The 20,287-nt window shown below is 40.9% G+C and overlaps 1 protein-coding gene across 16 annotated transcripts in view; it reads left to right on the top strand.

The window, feature by feature from the left end:
• Positions 1-20,287, top strand: part of VTI1A (vesicle transport through interaction with t-SNAREs 1A) — a 380,208-nt gene that overhangs the window by 246,735 nt on the left and 113,186 nt on the right. For 8 of the 16 annotated variants that reach the window (XR_002524575.2, XR_004177138.1, XR_001891551.3 and 5 more), the window contains exon 9: positions 6,364-6,414. The exons of 7 other annotated variants lie outside the window; for them this stretch is intronic. Coding sequence is in view for 3 of the 9 variants with exons in the window: in XM_021944074.2 (XP_021799766.1) it covers positions 6,364-6,414 (51 nt within the window). In the remaining 6 variants the exon portion in view is untranslated. Of the gene's footprint in view, positions 1-6,363; positions 6,709-20,287 lie in introns of those variants that run through there. One more of the 16 variants, XM_017944319.3, reaches the window with a different exon arrangement.

The following is a 20,287-nucleotide window of genomic DNA, read 5'->3' as shown; positions in this document are numbered from 1 at the left end:
ATTTAACTGGCCAGGCGCGGTGCCTCATGCCTGTAATCCCAGCACTTTGGGAGCCCAAGGCAGGCAGATTGGCTGAGGTCAGTAGTTCGAGACCAGCCTGGCCAACATGGTGAAACCCCATCTCTACTAAAAATGCAAGAATTAGCTGGGCATGGTGGTAGACGCCTGTAATCCCAGCCACTGGGGAGGCTGAGGCAGGAGAATCTTTTGAACCCAGGAGGCAGAGGTTGCAGTGATCTGAGATTGCACCACTGCACTCCAGTCTGGACAACAAGATCGAAACTCTGTCAAATAAATAAATAAATAAATGTAAATAAATAAAAATAACTTATCTGACACAGGCTCAAGGCACCTTCACCATGTTAAATGTAAAGATCTTGAAGAACTCTAATTTCCGAGTTGAAAATGGTGCTTGAACAAAAGCAGTGATCAAATTATTGTCTCAGTTTCCCAAAGGAAGCACAAAAAGTAAATTAAAAGGCCCTGGTTGCTCTTCCTGAGTGCTGACTGGCCCAAGATGAATATGCACTTGCAGAAATAAAAGGCACTTCTGGCCCAAGAGCCTGTACACATTCCGAGGCTCCACGAGATCGCTGTGCCCTCAGTCTTTGTCCCACGGTGGAACAAGGCATTCCTGATCCAAAACTTAAAATATTTTATCTGTTTTAACGCCCAGCTCGGTGGCTCACCCTTGTAATCCCAGCACTTTGGGAGGCCAATGTAGGCGGATCACAAGGTAAAGAGTTCAAGACCAGCCTGGCCAATATGGTGAAACCCCGTCTCTACTAAAAATACAAAAATTAGCCGGCGTGGTGGCGCGTGCCTGTAATCCCAGCTACTCGGGAGGCTGAGGCAGAAGAATCGCTTGAACCCAGGAGGCGGAGCTTGCAGTGAGCCAAGATCGTGCCATTGCACTCCAGCCTGGGCGACAGAGTGAGACTCCATCTCAAAATACATGTATTTTTTATCTGTTTTAATCTGGACTGCCCTTCCCATCTCCATCTCCACCCCAAAAGCTTTAAAGCACCTTGAGGGCAAGGGACTGAAGCTTATTTTGCTTCATATCCCCTGTGCCTTGCTAGTTCCTGGAATAGAATGGACATTCAGTAAGTATTTGGATGGATGGATAGATGGATGGATGGACGGACAGACGGACGGACAGACAGATAGATGGATGGATAGACTAATAAATAAAAGAACAGATGAGCTATGACATTGATTTACATGAAGCTTGCTGACTTACCTTCCTGCATTTTAGTAAAGATCTGGAAGGAAACACATTTAGGGGAAAACTCTAATGTCTGGAAGCATGCCTATGAATGGCAGAGTTAGTTTCTTTATTTGGGGTGATTTTTTACTTCTAACCTCCTTTAAACAAAGTTGAACGATTCAGTCTCAAAAAAAACTCTTAGTCAATCTGAGTTGGTCTCAGAAAGCAAATGTTCCAGCCGGGCATGGTGGCTCAAGCCTGTAATCCCAGCACTTTGGGAGACGGAGGCGGGCAGTCACCTGAAGTCAGGAGTTTAAGACTAGCCTGGCCAACATAGTTAAACCCTGTCTCTAAAAATACAAAAATTATCTGGGCATGGTGGCGGGCGCCTGTAATCCCAGCTACTCGGGAGGCTGAGGCAGGAGAATCACTTGAACCCGGGGGCAAAGGTTGCAATGAGCTGAGATCATAACACTTCACTCCAGCCCGGGTAACAGAGTGAGACTCTTTGTCTCCTAAATAAATAAATAAATAAATAGCAAATGTTCCAAAGTGAACCAGTTGACAAAAAGGTATAAATTCATCTTCCATTTGTTGGATGCCCTTTAAATTATGTGGGAAATGGAACACATGAAATTTTTTTGAGCTTTGTCTTTCTATTGATTTCCAAAAGTAAAAATTTAGAGAAATATTTATCTTACCATAGTACCTACCTTGAAATTTGCTGCATAGTATTTACTGTTTTTATTTCTGATCGAAGCAATTGCATTTAACTACTGAAAGCATATAAAAAATTCAATATTTCTACCTTGAGGGTTGATTAATTCTACAAGCATTAGTAAGAAACAATGGGTATAAGGAAAAGGGCATATGTATTTACATAAATAAAAAGCATCTAATTAAGCCTTCAAATGACATTTTTTTTTTAAGGGTATGGTGTAAAGATAAAAAAAAAAGGGTTTGGTTTATTTGCATTGATTTTGCTTTTTCCCATAATTGCTGAGGTTATTATGTTCATAAAAAGGGAAACAGTGCTAACTTCAGGAGGCAGTTGCTCAGTGTCAGGCTGGGGCATTGTGACTGTTCGCTGGCTTACTTTAAATACACATATTTGCTCTTGCAAATATGGCGTCAGTTGATTATAGATAGTTCCTTCTTACACTGGAATCTCTGGCAGGCTCATTCCAGGAAAGGTACAAAGCTCGAGGCAGAGGAAACGCATGTTGCAGTTGCACTGCGTGCCCGGTGGATGAGTACTGCCCTCAGCTTGCCCTCACCCAAACAGCCCTGGAGTGGACACACCCAGGGTTGCAAAATCAAGAAAACTTACACCTTCAGGAGCCTTTTTACTCCACACGTGACACATCCACTGAGGTTCATGATGGTTACTTCAGACAAAAAGCAGAGGAGGTTAAAATTACGTTTCTACTCATTTTTCCCGTCCTCTGAAAAGTTTGATGAAACGTGTAAGTTGTTATGTAAGATTTGCTAAGCACCTTATTACTCTACAGAACATTGTAACAAAGTGCGCTAGGGAGAATTTTTTTACAGAAAGAGCTTTCCTTTACAATGCCTCCAATGTATTTTGTTGACTGAGTATGCCACGTCTACAGAAAAATGTAATTAGGGAGAATGATTTTATATATATATATATATGCACATGAGCACATCCAGGGAAATTCAGAAGTTTATCTCAAGGTCTGTATCTCCATCAGAGCTACTTATCTTATTCTATTTTCTATAAAGTGGAATGTGTTTGCATGCTTGTTTGACTAGGGACCTTCAGTGAAATTAACCTAACAATTCTAGCTGGTTCTGAGGACTCGGAAAGCGCGCTGTCTTCCTTATAGATTGTCTCCTAACCAGTGACATTTACAAAATGTTTTGTAATTTTTGTAGCATAAGTCTTAATTCCTGAGGCTGGTTTGCATGCATTTCAAGACCAACCTAAGTGAAACTGTTTCAGATTTCAGGATGTGTTCAGTATTGATGGACTATAGATTGTCTACATTCTATATCCATTTTTGCATTGTTACAAACTAAAATGTCTTAATATTGAAGAAACATGGGATTGCTAAAATGAATTATCTCATCGGGCTATTTGTTTTGGTCAAAATATAACTATTAAACATAAACTAAGAAAACCTATGAGCAACTTTCCTCTATTATTTCCTTGGTCAGATTCTGTTTTCTCTGTTTTCTTAATTTGGACTGAGTCTTCGAGAAGAAAAAATAATCACCATCACTTTGTCAGTGTGCACTCTGGAATTTGTTTAAGCAAAGAGTCAGGTCACAGCAGCCAGAAACCGTGCTTTTTCTGCTGAGGAATTGTATTTCGTTGAGTATGTACTGAGCTGCGTGAAGAAATCATTAAGTGACACAAGTGAACAGGAAAAGAGAAGTATTCAAAAATTCTGTGACCTCTGTTACAAAGGTGGCTGGCAGAAGACACTACCTTTAATTGTGTGTTTTCCTCTTGCCGGTTTTTATTCAATAAAGCATTCCATGATCTTGCAGTAAAAGGTGATTGGGAAGGCAATATTTTTACTCTAATTATATATCAGTTTTTCTTTATTCAGAATAATCAGAAATATTTTCCTAGGTATAGTCAACTAGTACTTAAACATAAATTATTCTATTAAGCAGGAAAAGCCATATTAATTAGTACTGTGTGAGAAGTGGAATTGAAGCACAAACTTGCAGATCTTTTGCTTTTCTTCTGTTTTTTTTTTTTTTTTTTTTTTTTTTTTTTTCCCAGACAGAGTCCTGCTCTGTCACCCAGGCTGGAGTGCAATGATGCTGTCTCGGCATACTGCAAACTCTGCCTCCCAGGTTCAAGTGATTCTCTTGCCTCAGCCTGCCAAGTAGCTGAGACTAGGGACTATAGGTGCGTGCCACCACACCCGGCTCATTCTGTTCTTGGTATTTTCTTTTTTTTTCTTTGAGACAATGTTTAGCTCTTGTTGTCCAGGCAGTGCATTGGCACTATCTCAGCTCACCACAACCTCTGCCTCCCGGGTTCAAGCAGTTCTTCTGCCTCAGCCTCCTGAGTAGCTGGGATTACAGGCGTGTGCCACCACACCCGGCTAATTTTGTATTTTTAGTAGAGACAGGGTTTCTCCATGTTGGTCAGTCTGGTCTCAAACTCCCGACCTCAGGTGGTCCGTCCACCTCAGCCTCCCAAAGTGCTGAGATTACAGGAGTGAACCACCATGCCCAGCCTTTTTTTTTTTGGTTTTTTTTTGGTTGTTTTTTTTTTGAGACGGAGTCTCGCTGTGTCGCCCAGGCTGGAGTGCAGTGGCCGGATCTCAGCTCATTGCAAGCTCCGCCTCCCGGGTTTTTACGCCATTCTCCTGCCTCAGCCTCCCGAGTAGCTGGGACTACAGGCGCCCACCACCTCGCCCGGCTAGTTTTTTGTATTTTTTTTTTAGTAGAGACGGGGTTTCACCGTGTTAGCCAGGATGGTCTCGAACTCCTGACCTCGTGATCCGCCCGTCTCGGCCTCCGAAAGTGCTGGGATTACAGGCTTGAGCCACCGCGCCCGGCCTTTTTTTGGTATTTTTTAAAATAATATGTAATTATATTCATTACCAGCGGAGAAATGAATGGGCTTAAATAACTTTACTGGTTTATTTTGTTGATAGCTTTGTTCCATAACAAGAAAATAAAATAGAAAATAGCCGCCTGAAATTTTGTTTCTCTGTATTAGCATTTACGTGTGTGTGTGTGTGTGTGTGTGTGTGTGTGTGTGTGTGTGTTCTGTTCTTCACCCTGTAAAAAAGCATTAATAGCACATTCTGGGTTTTGTCTACTTTTTTCTTTTTTAAGTGACATCCAGGGTTGTGTATTTATATTTTAAGCTAAGCAAATCTATTTGCTTTGGAATGGAAGCCTACAGCAGCAATGTAGATTCATAATGTAACATAAGCTGAAATATTCAGCAAATAGTGTCAGATATACCTTAAAGCCAGCCTCTATCACATGTTACTATCAATAAGAACTGTAGGAATCCCTGTTCTTAGTGCAGTGATGTGTGTATTTTAAAACTGAAAACAAAAAGCCGAATCCTAGCTGTGGGAAAGGAACCCTGAGTCTGTGGGCTGTGCGGCTTCTCAGACCTTGAGATTTGGGTAATATGTCACTGCATCTTCCAAACACTGCATATTGTCTCACTGGGTGTTCAGTGTGGTTTGCCCCTCGTTTCTCACTGTTGCCTCCCTACATATGGAGTGTACCCCGGTTTTTGCTTACACTGGCAGAAGAGCACTATGTCTTTTGGAAACTATAGACGTAAATCCTTAGTGATGAAACCAAGACAGGAAAAAAGAATTCTAGCTTCAGTTTTTTTAAGTTTAATAATTTATTGTGTTAAGTTAGGACAACACAGAGCTATTGCTTAGCAACACTGGATTAGGGAGAAAATAATTTAAGCTCCCAAATGAGAAACACTTGTAATCGAATATGCTCTAACACTTGCTTTACCACATGGCTTAACACCCTTCTGCTCACACATGGTTAAACACGTGTTTGAACTGATGTTTTAACACCCGTCTCACACATCTTTATGATCTTTGTTCACATATGCTGGAACACATGCTTTGACACCCTTTGTGCACTCATTGTCAAACACAGGCAGAGTATTGTCTAGAGTCTGGCTTTCCAGAGGTTCATTGGTGAGTAGCATTCCATCTAAGATTGGTGCCTAATAAAGTCACAGCTCCTTCTGCTAGATGATGTCCACACTTGTGTTCCTTCAGTCCACCAGAGAAGAAAATCCTCACAGAGATGGCCACAGCTGTGGTCCTCCGTGGCTACCACACCCCTGAGTAGTGGCTTGTTCAAGTGTTCCAGCAGATGGATGTGTCATGTCACAAAGTATTGCTTTCCACCCCGGCCAATTCACTTATATTTTCCCAAACTGCCAAGCTCTAAAGTCTTAACTCATGACCAGATGAAGAGCTGAAATGATTTCATGTTCTCTTTCATCTTACTTGGTAATTTCAGCATAGATGGCAGTTGCCATCACTTTAGGCAAGCTAACTACCTCCTCCTCACTCTGCTTAGACCTGTCATTGGTGGTGTCTTAGCTCAGGCTGCTGTAACAGAATTCCACAGACTGGGTGGCTTAAACAAGGGATATTTGTTTCTCACAGTTCTGGAGGTTGGGAAATTCAAGATCAACGTGCTGGCGGATCTTCTGTCTGGTAAGGACCCATTTCCTGGTTTCTAGATGGTTGTCTGCTCATTGTATCCTCACATGGAGGACAGCTGAGAAAAATAGTAGTTCTTAATTCAAGTTAGAATTCAATGGTGATACTAATCTAAATTTAAACTATGGTTTGTAGTTTATAAAATGTGTTTTAGCCATCTTTTTGGATCCCTGTCAAAACACTGGGAGGAGCCGGGCACCGTGGCTCACCCCTGTAATCCCAGCACTTTGGGAGGCCGAGGTGGGCGGATCACGAGGTCAGGAAATCGAGATCATCCTGGTCAACATGGTGAAACCCCGTCTCTACTAAAAATACAAAATTAGCTGGGCGTGGTGGCATGTGCCTGTAATCCCAGCTACTCAGGGGGCTGAAGCAGAATTGCTTGAACCCAGGAGGCAGAGCTTGCAGTGAGCCAAGATCTCGCCATTGCACTCCAGCCTGGGCAACAGAGCAAAACTCCGTCTCAAAAAAAAAAAAAAAAAAGGCCAGGCACAGTGGCTCACACCTATAATCCCAGCACTTTGGGAGGCCAAGGCAGGTGGATCACGAGGTCAGGAGTTCAAGACCAGCCTGGCCAAGATGGTAAACCCTGTCTCTACTAAAAATGCAAAAATTTAGCCGGTTATGGTGGCGGGCACCTGTAATCCCAGCTACTCGAGAGACTGAGGCAGAGAATTGCTTGAACCTGGCAGGCGGAGGTTGCAGTGAGCCAAGATCACGCCACTGCACTCCAGCCTGAGTGACAGAGCAAGACTCTATCTCAAAAAAAAAAAGCAAAACAAAGCACTGGGAGGTAAAACATTATCCCCATCTTACAGATAGACATGCTAAGACCCAGGTGTCTGAAGAACTCTGCCAAAGATTACATAACTAGTAGGTAGTGAGATTGGATGTTACTGGTCCCTTGATACCTAATCAGTGTTTTTCTTGCTATGTCACAAGGGTGAGTACTGTAAGATGGACAAGAAAGTCCAGAAGTAGCCGTTCCCATCAAAGAGCTTATTGAAAAGGAAAGACACTTACAAACAAAAAATAATTCCAGTCTATTGAGCACTAACTATGAGCTAGTCCTCTACTAGGCACTTTGTAATGAATCATCTTTCTTGATCTTCACAACAACCCATTTGACAGGTGAGGAAACTAAGGCCTAAAATGCATAATAAACATTCTCTGCATCAAAGAACTAATAAGTATCAGAGCTAGAATTTGAATGCAAGCCTGATTCTGAATAAACCCATACCTTTAGCCGTTACTTATATTGACTTCCAACCAACAATAATAAATGAGTTCATAGACAAACCATAGCTATTGTATAAATCAAGTTTGGATGAAGTATATTCTTCCCCTATTCATTCCTGGTTATGGTACTTTGTGGTTGAGTTTTTAAAAATGTTTAACATTATGAAGTGGATAAATATAACAAGAAGTTAAAGTTACAAATATTATATGAAAGCGTTTGTAAATTAAGTCCAAGTGTAGTCTGTTCCACCACTTTGGTTAAATGCAAGGTCATAAATTGTGCTACCCTGGCTAAATCTTCATGGAAATTTGATTTTATAGGTAACTTGTGCTCACGATTATCAGAAGAGAAGAATCATTTCTCTTCTGTGGGTTTTAGGTTGCAAAGAGTGTTAATGGATGCTAAATTAAATTATTTGAAAATAAATTGTATCTCATTGACTGGACCCTAAAGGGTCATTATTGAGCAAACTATATAATGAATGATACCCTTGAGTTTGGTGAGTCTGAACGGCGTTTTTCATAATTGTATGTTAATAACTCCAGCTATTTTTGTAGCTGGCTTTAAAGATAATTTAAAGGTGACTGAAATCCTTGAACTAACTTTCCCTGTTAAATTGGTTTGGACCCAGATGCAGAAACCAACAACTAAACCATTTAAACACAGAACAAGATCAGCCAGGAATAGCAACACTTGGATGCCTGACTTGTGGATGTAAGCAGGAATTAGTGATTACTTCGAATGGCTGGAAGATCCCAGAGGGAAATTTGGGGGGACTCTTCACTCTGTTTTGTCCTGAAAACAGAATTGCTCGTACAAATATCTGGCAACATCCAAACACAGGTGCAGATTTGGAATGTATAAAGCCTCATGTTGGTTTCTTTGTATTTTCACTGTATTTCACTATGTTGAGGCTCAAGATCAAATGATTGCATTTTAAAGTAGTATTTGCCAAATTTCCAAACCTCTAAGCACAAAATCCTCAGCCTTCATTTCTTCATTTGCCTGGAAATCTAGGTAGCACTGAGCCAAAATCTGAAGTTATGAAGTGAGATTATACTTGATTAGGAACAAAAAAAGTCCTACATTCAGAAATGCAGATGTGCACAGCAGTCCTCGGGGAATGTTGGTATTTGATCTCTGAGTCTTAAAGGTTCATGTTCCCAAGGTTAAGAAATGCAGAGAGCCAACATTTATTAGTAACTAATGCTGAAATTACTCTGGAGATTCTAGAAGTATTACATTACAAATCACTCAGCTTTAGAAATCCTACATCTAGTGAGTTACAAATATCACTGTATGAGAGAAAGGGGCAGTAAGTGAAGGGCGTCATTCATAAACTTGATTTCTACTCTTGCAGCTTGATCATGGGTATACTGTGTGAGAGTTTTCATTTCAGTGAGAAAGGAAAAAGGAACATACAAAGTCCATGAGTCAAGGCCCCAAATGAAAGAAGCAGGAAGCAAAGGCCTCCTTGTGTAGGTGGACTTTGGGTAGGGCTGTGGGGTGCAGCAGTCCAACCTGGGCTACAATATCTTCCTCCTTTTCTAATACTATCTAACTTCGTGACCTGGGGCAAGTTCCTTATTTATTGAGCAAGCTTTCCATTTTGGTGAAAGTTAAAGCCTGGGTATTCATAAAATGATACCCTTCAACAAACATGGCACCTGTAGCCATCTATGAAATAGATACAGATAGCAGACATTTCACTTCAAGGGGAGAATCTTAATAGCACCAAATTCAGTGTTAAAACTGGGATTAATTTAAAGCATTACTATGTCACATAGTGCCCTGATTTTTTTTGTTTGTTCGTTTGTTTGTTTTCAGACACAATCTTGCTCTGTCACCCAGGCTGTAGTGCAGTGACACAATCTCGGCTCACTGAAATCTCCACCTCCCAGGTTCAAGCAATTCTTGTGCCTCAGCCTCCCGAGTAGCTGGGATTACAGGTGTGTGCCACCACGCCCAGCTAATTTATTTTTTATTTTTTTTTAGCTAGAATCTCGCTCTGTCACCCAGGCTGGAGTGCAGTGGCGCAATCTCAGCTCACTGCAACATCTGCCTGTGGGTTCAAGAGATTCTCATGCCTCAACCGCTGAAGTAGCTGGGATTATAGGCACATGCCACCACATCTGGCTAATTTTTGTATTTTTGGTAGAGATGGGATTTCACCATGTTGGCCAGACTGGTCTTGAACTCCTAGGCTCAATGGATCCACCCACCTCGGCCGCCCAAAGTGCTGGGATTATAGGTGTGACCCACCGTGCCTGGCTGTGCCCTGTTTTTTAACCTTAATAAATTATATTACTTTAGTAGGTACCTGGGTACTCTCTAGTATTAACTAATTGGGCCTCCTTTTTGGCTAGACCATTCTTATTTTAAACTCAGTAGTGATCTGATTTTTTTTAATCAATGACTTGAATTCCAACAACAAAGAAAAGGTGGATATTGATGGGTGCAGCACACCAACAAGGCACAAGTATACATATGTAACAAACCTGCACGTTATGCACATGTACCCTACAACTTACAGTATAATAATAATAAATAAATTAAAAAAAAAAAAAAAGGTGGATAAATCTGCCTTGGTTACAATAATAAGCTGTTAAAGGCAAAATTATACTTTTTATACTTTTCACCAATAATGCCTACTACTAGATTTTATTTTTTTTCATTGTGAGATTGATTCGCCCTTGACATGTGTTGATAAGTGTTTTCTTTATAAATGAAATCCATTTAAATCATTACTCTTTGGGAAGAGTTTTTAAACTGATCAGAATGCACGATCTTAAAAATATTTCTGGGCCAGGTGCGGTGGCTCACGCCTGTAACACCAGTACTTTGGGAGGCCAAGGTGGGGGGATCACCTGAGGTCGGGAGTTCGAGACCAGCCTGACCAACATGGGGAAACCCCATCTCTACTAAAAATACAAAATTAGCCAGGCATGGTGGCACATGCTTGTAATCCCAGCTACTCGGGAGGCTGAGACAGGAGAATCACTTGAACGGGGAGGTGGAGGTTGCGGTGAGCCGAGATCGTGCCATTGCACTCTAGCCTGGGCCACAAGAGCGAAACTCTGTCTCAAAAAAAAAAAAAAAAAAAAAAATTGCTGAAATTTGGAATATGATGCATTATATATATAATTAATGTACAGTGTATGATTGTAAATGTATATTTTAAGTAGACTATATAAGCAAAATATAGGAAGATGAAGCATCACATATATATTATTTACATCACACCAATAAATTCATATTCAGGTTGTAACATTTGAACATGTGCTACTTCACTCATCCTCACTAATGCTATTTTTCAGATCTTAGATTTTGATAGGTGCACTGTGGAGTGTAGAAATAATCATTATTTAGGTAGCTAAAAAATAACTTGCCAAAACTAATAATGAAAGTTATTCAAGATGGTCTGTCAAAATCCTTTCCAATTAGTGTTGAGGTCTTGAAGGGCCAAGCTTAGCTTTTTATTAATATGTTAGATTTATTAATGTATTTTTTGATATATGCATAGTGTGACTGTCTAATACATCTCATGATATTGCATAATTACGGTACTTTTAATTTGTTATATCCCAGTCTTTTGTTCGGTCTTATTTAAAATTCAGAATTACTTCATCGTTTCATAACTAATCACTCATTAGGAAGCTGTGCCATGTACTTGAGGTTACCTCTAAGGCAATTCGTATTAACAATAAACCAGAGAAATTCCTGGGTACTTGACTGTCATTGACCAGTTTAAATATTTAAAGTCATCATCTGACCCTTTGTCTAACCACTTACAGAAAATGAAATAAAGGTTGTGTACAAAATGGGAGAAAGAGAAGCCCTTTCAAATAGTCTTTTCTAACTGAAGAAAACTAGTGGTGCTGTGAGTAATCAAATTCTTAGATAACAATTATATATATATGACCCCACAGGGACAATATGTTATTTTTAAAATAAAGGGCCTGTTTTTCTTTTTCTTTTTGCTTGTTACTTTTCACCAAGACATAGGCATTTTAGTGTGTCATTCTACAGTGGTCAAGTTCAGACTCATTGTTAATCATAATAATACTTTTAGATAGCTTTTGACTTGTTTTTGTCTTCTGCAAATGATGAGAAATTGAGACTGTTTTTAATGCCTTGCTTTACCCAGATAAGTGAACATGGCTAGAAATTACAGTGGTTCAACCACTTGTTTATGGAGGTGTTTGTTGTGTATATTATTTAGATCTTGTCCCACTCTCTAATTCGTAGTTGAATGATGTTAAAATTTGATCAGCATAATGCTGTGGCCAAAGTAGTGTGATTTAACTAGCATTCAATCTACATGATAAAAATTACGCTAGGTCCAGTAGGCATACAAAGATGATGGTGTTATGGATACCTCTTATGAGGTAATGAGATAATTAGGGTCTATTTTATTTTGTTTTTAATTTATTTATTTTTCAGAGGTAGGGTCTTGCTCTGTCAACCCAGCCTGGAGTGCAGTGGCACAATCATAGATCACTGCAACCTTCAATTCCTGGGCTCAAACAGTCCTCCTGCATCAGCCTCCTAAGTAGGTAGGACTATAGGACTACAGGCATGTGCCACCATGCCTGGCTAAGATTTTAAGTTTTTGTTTGTTTGTTTGGTTGGTTTTTTTGGAAACAGGATTTTGCCATGTTGCTCAGGCTCGTCTGAACTCCTGGCCTCAAGTAATCCTCCTGCTTCAGCCTCCCAAAGTACCTGATTACAGTCATAAGCCACTGCACCCAGCCCCTCTATTTCAGAATTTGAATTGGTCAGGGTTCTTAGATTCAGAGGGATAGAATCAGTAGCTAACTTAAGCAGAAAAAAATTCACTAGAATAGCTTACAGACTCTTTGGGAAGGCCAATGAAGCTCTTGTAGATGCTACACAGCCATGAATTTCAGCAACAGAAGAGGCAGTCGGACTGTTCTGGGAGGTCTCACTGCCTCACTGTTATCCCACATGGCATCCGTGATACTGGCTTCTATACTGACTCCATTATGACTGCCAGAGCTGTCCCAGAAGAACCAAAGGCAAGCCTCTCTTCTCCCTCTACGCATTCCCCCCACAAACACACATTTATGGGAAGTGCACCCATCTCTTTCCTTGTGGCCGCCTCACACTGCTCATATCCACTTTCCAAGTTTTGCCCAGGCTCCTCTAGAATCTTGGCCACATCCAGAACCTGGTAGCAGAGACTTTTGGAAATGTCCTTCTTAGCTTTCTAGCCTTGCTGTCAAGGAAAGCTGCTAAAGAGAATCAGAATCTGTGTGGACTGAGTCAATTCACAGTACTCCCAGAGATGCATAAAGGAGGGATTCTCAAATTGTATGCCAAGGAAACTTAACATTTGCCCACCCACCTAAAGGTTACCAAGGAGGAAGAAAAGGCAAAACAAACAAGACTTCATCTAGAGAAGCTAGTTCCATGTTAATTTGGTCATCTGTTGGGCATGTTTATAATCATCATTTGAAAAAAAAATTCTTTTGTCGTTGTTTTTGTTGTTTTAAGTTTGAAAACCACTGCTAACCTACAGTTTACATTCATCAATCTTCTATGTTTTGTGTTAGATGGACTGTCACAAATGTACCTAGGATTCCTTTCCATAGCAAACCTTTTAATAGAACATCATCACGTTCGTAGCCAATATTTGAAAATGACTACAAATCATGTGCCTCTCCCACGTCCTCGGAGGAAGTGCTGCTAACAGCCCCATTCATATTAGGGTTTTTAATGTGAAGTTGCCACCTCCTGAGAACATGTCTTTTAGTTATTTCAAAGCCTTTCCAGCATCTTCTCAGAAACCCTCAGCAGTGGAGGGCAGCCCAGTCACCATAGCCATAGGGATAAAGGGAGTGGACACGTTTAATTACTCTTCAGCTACTTTATTTCATTTGACTTCAAAAACAAAATTAGCAGTAGCAGAAGACAGTGGTTACATGGGGTTAAGTTAATCAATGTGTGCTAATTAAATAACTGTTGTGCCTATGCCATTAATGCCTGTTTCAGATGGTAGAGAGCTCTTAGTCTTACCTACTTCGGTCTCTGTACTCTCAATATTTTGCCATACAGACTAGATTAAAGGGATATAATCTCTAAATTAAGTAGGAAAGAGACAAAGCTATTACCTGCGTGCATATTGGTCCTTGTGAAAGGATTGTAATTGGGAGCTTTTCTCTTACGGTCTCTAGAGCATCTCCCTCCATAGCACATGTGGCCTTTCCCACTCTCAACCATAACTGCTTTCGACTTACATGTACTCAAGAAACCTGCACTTTTGCTACCAGTCCGCTACTTCTTTGTCTTTCATGTGTTTTCAGGATGCCCTGACCTCACCCCTCCCTGTCATGCAACATCAAAACACAGACCTGCTTTGTCACCCCAGAAACAGACCAACAGCCCAACAGTTCTTTAAAGCTGCAGAAGCTTTTTTTCGTACACTCAACATGTTTATCGTGTTGCTCCCACTTGCTTAAATCACCTTCAGAGTATTTTATTTTTGTTTTTTAACACAAAAAAAATGTGATGAGTTTGTTGAACTCCTTGTAATTTTAAACAATAAAATCTAAACGTTTAAAAACTATTACTTTCATATTTATTATTGAATATTTTGAAAATTCAGAAAGGGGTAAAGAACAAACAAGCCTCATCTTCCATTGAACCATTGGGGGTTTTTTTTTTGGGGGGGGGTTGTCTTTGTTTTTTTGAAACAGGAACTCATTTTGTCACCTAGGCTGGAGTGCTAGAGTACAGTGGCATCATCATGGCTTATTGTAGCCTCAACCTTCCCGGGATCAGGTGATCCTCCCATCTCAGCCTCCCAGGTAGCTGGGACTACAGGCATGTGCCACCATGCCAGGCTAACTTTTTTTTTTTTTTTAAATGATGTCTCTGTCACCCAGGCTGGAGTGCAATGGTGCGATCTTGGCTAACTGCAACCTGCACCTCCCAGGTTCAAGCAATTCTCCTGCCTCAGCCTCCTGAGTAGCTGGGATTACTGGCACATGCCCCCATGCCTGGCTAATTTTTTTATTTTTAGTAGAGACAGAGTTTCACCATGTTGGTCAGGCTGGTCTAGAACTCCCGACGTCGTGATCTGCCTGCCTTAGCATCCCAAAGTGCTGGGATTACAGGCTTGAGTCACCTTGCCGCCCAGCTATTGAACTATTGTTAACAACTTTGTATATATTCTCCCCCCTTTTATGTATATTTTACATACAAATAATTGAATGTTTTATTGGCATTTAAGTTTTCAAAACCTGTCTGTGATTTGCTGTTACTTTGAATAAAAATTTTAAAGTTATTGTCCTAAATTGGAAGATGATGTATTTTAACATAAAGAATATTAGAATCTGCCAGAATTATTTATTTGAGATTGACTATGAGCTGTAAAAGTCTGTTTGGTTCATGTAATTGCCTTTTAGTTTTTTTTTTTTTGCTACCCTCAGCTGTAAAACATCAAACAAAATTAGCAGCTGCAGTCCTGGTTGCACTTCATTAAACATCTAGCCAATGTTTTCACCCCTGTTCCTGGTGAAGTTTATTTAGGTAAAAGGTTGATAACATTCTTTACCGCCAAAGAAAGCAGGTTTTTCTTTCATTTCTGTTAGACAGTTCTATCCTGCTAACATTGAAGATGTTAAACACGAGGACTCATTGTTTCTCACTGATACCAGTGGGTCAGTCCTTCCGCTGTGCTAGCCAGGTATATAAAGTATGTAATTTCACATGCAAAAGAGAGTAATTGTGTGGTATGTGCGTACAGCATGTATATTACTATAGGTTTGTTGAAATACAAAATAATTCTGAAATGTTTGCATTTTGAAAAAGACTTCGCCTCCACCAGGCACTAATGCACAGTATGCATTGTTTATACATGGGCATATTTATACAAATGGGGTTACAGGTCTGTGTAAACAAGTTACATTGATTATAAGAGCTAATATAAGCTTGGGAATATTTGTGTTAATACTTCAGTTTTTTCAAGTAAGGTGCCATGTATTTCTTACCTAGAAGACTGTTTCCTAAAAGTGGTAAAAAGGAAAACACTCATCTCTAATGTTTTTTACTGTGCCAACTACATCTTTGACAAGATTCTTTTAGTTATTCTACTTATTAGAGATATTTGTAAAGCAATGTGTTCTGCATACTAATTAGCATTAAGCAGTATCTTTGACAGAAGTGAGTCACCAGCTATTCTAAGTAAGAAATGAAGAAATTTTGGATGGCATGGAATATTTCAAATATTTCACCGCCGAACAGTCTCGCTTATGATGGTCGAATACGCCAATAATTGCTGCTCGTATTTCTATAAACATGGAATTATGTTGTACATGCATCCATCTTGTGTAGCCTTTCCCACTTCGCCATTTGCCGTGAACGTTTCTTCTTGACAGTAAATAGTCTCCTAAAAAGATGTTTCATGGTTACACCGTCTGTCTCCTAAGAGCGCAAAGAGCAGTACTTGGTTTCTGGGTGGAAACCCATAGCTGGCATGTTTATTCCGTCCCGCAGTTGCCAGTAGTTTCTGAATCTGTGGGCTTGCTGGCCCTCCAGTGTCTGTTGTCAGTTTTCTTAAGGATTGTCCCAGGAGGAGCATATGTCCCCTTCCTCACCTCCATCCTGTTCCTGATTAGACCTCCTTCCTCTGGTATATATTCCCCTTCATCTCACTCACCATCCTCCTCCTTAAATCCCTGATTAGTCTCTGCCTTCATTTCATTTTAGTCACCATTTCTCCCCAGGAATTGGCTCCCTTTTTTGTGTCCCTTCTTTAAGAGTGTCTGGTTGCTTTGCTGACAAACACCTCAGAAAAGGGACAGTAAGTTGAAGCCCTGTATTTTCATAGATAAAGTGTATACGATGAAGATGTTTGACCTCTAGTTCCCTAGGAGTGTCTGTCTTCAGACAGAACTGCCCCGCTGGTGCTGTGGGCAGGCCTAGGCCTCTGCTGGCCCTCAGCCTTCTCTGCAGTACAGCCTCTACCTCCCTTCCCAGCCACCCTCCCCTCGCTTGACCTGCACCTACCAGCCAGCCAGGGCTGCTCCCTGCCTACCAGACTTGCCTCTTGCTCTTATCTTGCTCATGCCATTCCTCCTGCCTGGACATTTACCTTCTCCTCCCCATCAAAATCCTGCCCATCTTTCAGTTCCATGTCTTCATGCTGCAGCCTCCAAGAAAGGAGAGGTCACATTTTTCAGATCTCTCCAACAAGAAGGACTCTATGTTGCTTTTTTTGTTTGTTTGTTTTTTGTTTTTTGAGACAGTCTTGCTCTGTTGCCCAGGCTAGAATACAGTGGCGCAACCTTGGCTCGCTGCAACCTCTGCCTCCTGGGTTCAAGCAATTCTTGTGCCTCAGCCTCCCAGGTAGGTGGAACTACAGGCAGGCACCACCATGCCTGGCTTATTTTTTGTATTTTAGTAGAGACAAGGTTTCACCATGTTTCCCAGGCTGGTCTCGAACTCCTGAGCTCAAGCAATCCACCTGCCTCGACCTCCCAAAGTGCTCTGTGTTGCTTTGATTGTACTGCTCTTGTTGGACAGATCTGATATGCCTTAAGTTTTAGCTGTTTCTACCTATCTCATTCCCCCACCTATATGGTTGGCTCCTGGAGAACAAGGAATACAGCTCTCATATTTGAATCTGAAAGCACTCAGCACAGCTGTGTTCACACGGAATGTGCTTGGTAAATACTGGCTGATGAGGATTTTTCAACCTCTGATTTGAATCTATTGGTTGTCCTCCAGTTAATGTCTTTTTTTTTTTTTTTTTGAGCTGGAGTCTCACTCTGTCACCCAGGCTGGAGTGCAGTGGCATGATCTCAGCTCACCGCAACCTCTGCCTCCTGGGTTCAAATGATTCTCCTACCTCAGCCTCCCGAGTAGCTGAGATTACAAGCGTGCACTACCACGCCAGCTAACTTTTGTATTTTTAGTAGAAATGGGGTTTTGCCATGTTGGTCAGGCTGCTCTCGAACTCCTAACCTCAAGTGATCCACCCAACTTGGCCTCCCAAAGTGCTGGAATTACAGGTGTGAGCCACCACGCCCGGCTGAGTTAATATCTCTGAATTTTATTCACTTAGTACTACTGCAGAATAATTATAGAAATTGCACGTGGTTTATATAAAAGCATGAAATCCCCTAACTTGGTTATATTTTTTAAGCAACGTCCAAAGAGAGGCCACTTCCACTTTGGGGTTTACTCTGAGTTCATGCTTTGCCTAATTTTTTCCCAGGTCAGTAGCATAATGTACCTAGGAGAGTTTTGAGGTATCTGCCTTAGCCCTGAAGAGTCTTCCTCAGCTTTCTCACTCAGTCTGCATTGTTGTTCATGTGTATATGTGTGTCTGTGTGTATCTGTGTGTCTGTGTGTATGTGTGTGTGTGTGTGTGTGTGTGTGTGTGTGAGAACCTTCAATTTTAGAATAATATTACATTCCAAATCAAATTCTGCCTCAAAAGAGCTATTCTTCCACAATTTTCTGCATTTCTCTACAGGTTACAAAATGTCACAATTCAGTAGGGCCAATTATTAGATTTTCATTTAATGGGCAGTTTTAATGTTCTCAGAGAATCTGAATAGTAATAACATTTTAAACCAGTGCATTCCATTTAAAGACTCACAGCCAGTTCTTCTCTCTTTGAGCACACCTAGTTATATTTTTGGGTATCATTTAAATTCAGGCTCCCAATCTGTAGAAAAAACTCAATGAGTTAATGAATAGCTTCATTTTGAAAACTTTCAAAATATTTTATCCCAATTATAAGGCATATCTAGTGACATTAATTTGGCGAAATCCCAAATCATCAGATTGTGCAGAATAGCCCTTACCAAGGAGTAATTTAGAGAATTTTCAGTTTAACAAATGTACTGTTTTTAGGACCAGATCATGGCTTTGCTTACTCTGAGAAAAATTTTCTACTGTTAAGGTTTAGGGGCCATGTCAGTGTAGGTCAAACGTCATGCTTTTTATTCACAGTTGTGTTTGTTTAGCGTGTTTTATTTAACCTATTAAATGAAAAGCATTCCTACTACTAATAATCACCCCTGACATTTGTATAGCAAATTCTTATTGGTAAATCACTCCCACATGCGCTGTCCGTGGGCCTGGTGAGCTTCAGGCCATACTCCCTGACCATATAGTGAGTCACTGGGAAAGCCAGCCCTCGAATCGGAGCTGGCCAAGTTCAAGACCAGTGACTTTCCACACATGATTGGTGTTTGTTCATGTGAGTAAACCACCCCAAATTTTGTGGGGAACAAGATGGAGAATACGCCAACAAAGTGATTGCTTTGGAGTCATTTATATTCTACTATGTGGTCCATAGCTTACCGACTGTGTCCGCTGGGACAACAACAGATAATGAACCCTCTAACCAGATCGAGGCTACAGTTTGTGAGAAACCCACAAAGCAGCCATCATCTCAGTCTTTCCTAGAGTGTGGTTCCCTCTGTGTGGTTTTCTATTTTAATCTTTGTCCCACTTTATCTTAATCTATTCTCTGTCCATTCTCCAGCTGAAGACACCTGACGCATTCATAGTCTCAGGGAAGGAGAAATCATTTATAAGCAGTGCTTGATAACTCTTCAGGGCTGCCCGGTAACAGGAGCCTCAGCACCCTTGCTACTCCTTCAATATTTGAATGAGTGACCCAATTAGTAATAGAACCTAGTTCTCCTCATTCCCAGTCTGCTTTTCTGTTCATGACCTATACGCTGCTCCATCATCTTCAGATATATCCTGCCTGGATGTCTTCATTCTTCTCACCCTCCCTCCCAGCCAAAAAGTTGTAGGTGTCACACTCTGCAGGGCTGGCCACAGAGTCACCTAAAATTTACTCTTGCAAATCTCTTTTTATTGGACTGGGACAGAAAGCAGTTGGAGTCCTCACATGTATTTTCAGTAAAAGCTCCTGACAGTGGAGTTACGAAAAGCAAAAGCTGCCTGGAAATGCTCATCTTCCTAATGATTTGTTTCTCTGCTAGGCCCACAATGGAACTCGATAACTCTATGTGGTCTAAATGGTATAATACAGCTAAATGAGATCAACTATTATCTCACACACACACACACACACACACACGTATTAAATGATATAAATCTAGTTAAATGTTTACTCCAGAGGGGGAAGAAAGGTAAAAGGGTAGAATACATGCAGAGGGGTAGGGGTGTGAAACTAAGAGAGGCCTTTCCCTTCCTAAAGAAGCTTTGCTTACGTGCGACACATGCCCTGATAAGGAAAAGTGTGCATTAGGACAGACTTGCCCTCCCTGATTTTCCACTTGCGCTTCACTTTCCACTGCTCCGTTCTCCAAGCGTGTGAACTGATTTGCTTCTGTTGCTGATGGAGACTGGTGCAGGTTCAAGGGATATTGATTCCATAACATCTCATTGTGCTATATGCAGATTTAATGGCTTTAGACTGTCAGGATGTGCTCCGTCATTGTTGTTTTTAAATTTGGGGTGGCAGATGTTGAACACCTGTGAAACTGAATAGAGCAAAAGCTGCTGCAGATGTGGGGAGGCCTCAGAATGCTGGGGACACGTTCCACTGACATCCTATCTCTCCATTCCTGTTGGGCCTCCAGTTCTGATATAGGACCCCCGTCCTAGCTTTAG

Source organism: Papio anubis, chromosome 11, assembly GCF_008728515.1.
Source record: "Papio anubis isolate 15944 chromosome 11, Panubis1.0, whole genome shotgun sequence".
Classification (NCBI taxonomy): Eukaryota; Metazoa; Chordata; class Mammalia; order Primates; family Cercopithecidae; genus Papio; species Papio anubis.
Note: the sequence above shows the minus strand (reverse complement) of the source record. Positions and strands in the feature narration are given on the sequence as shown.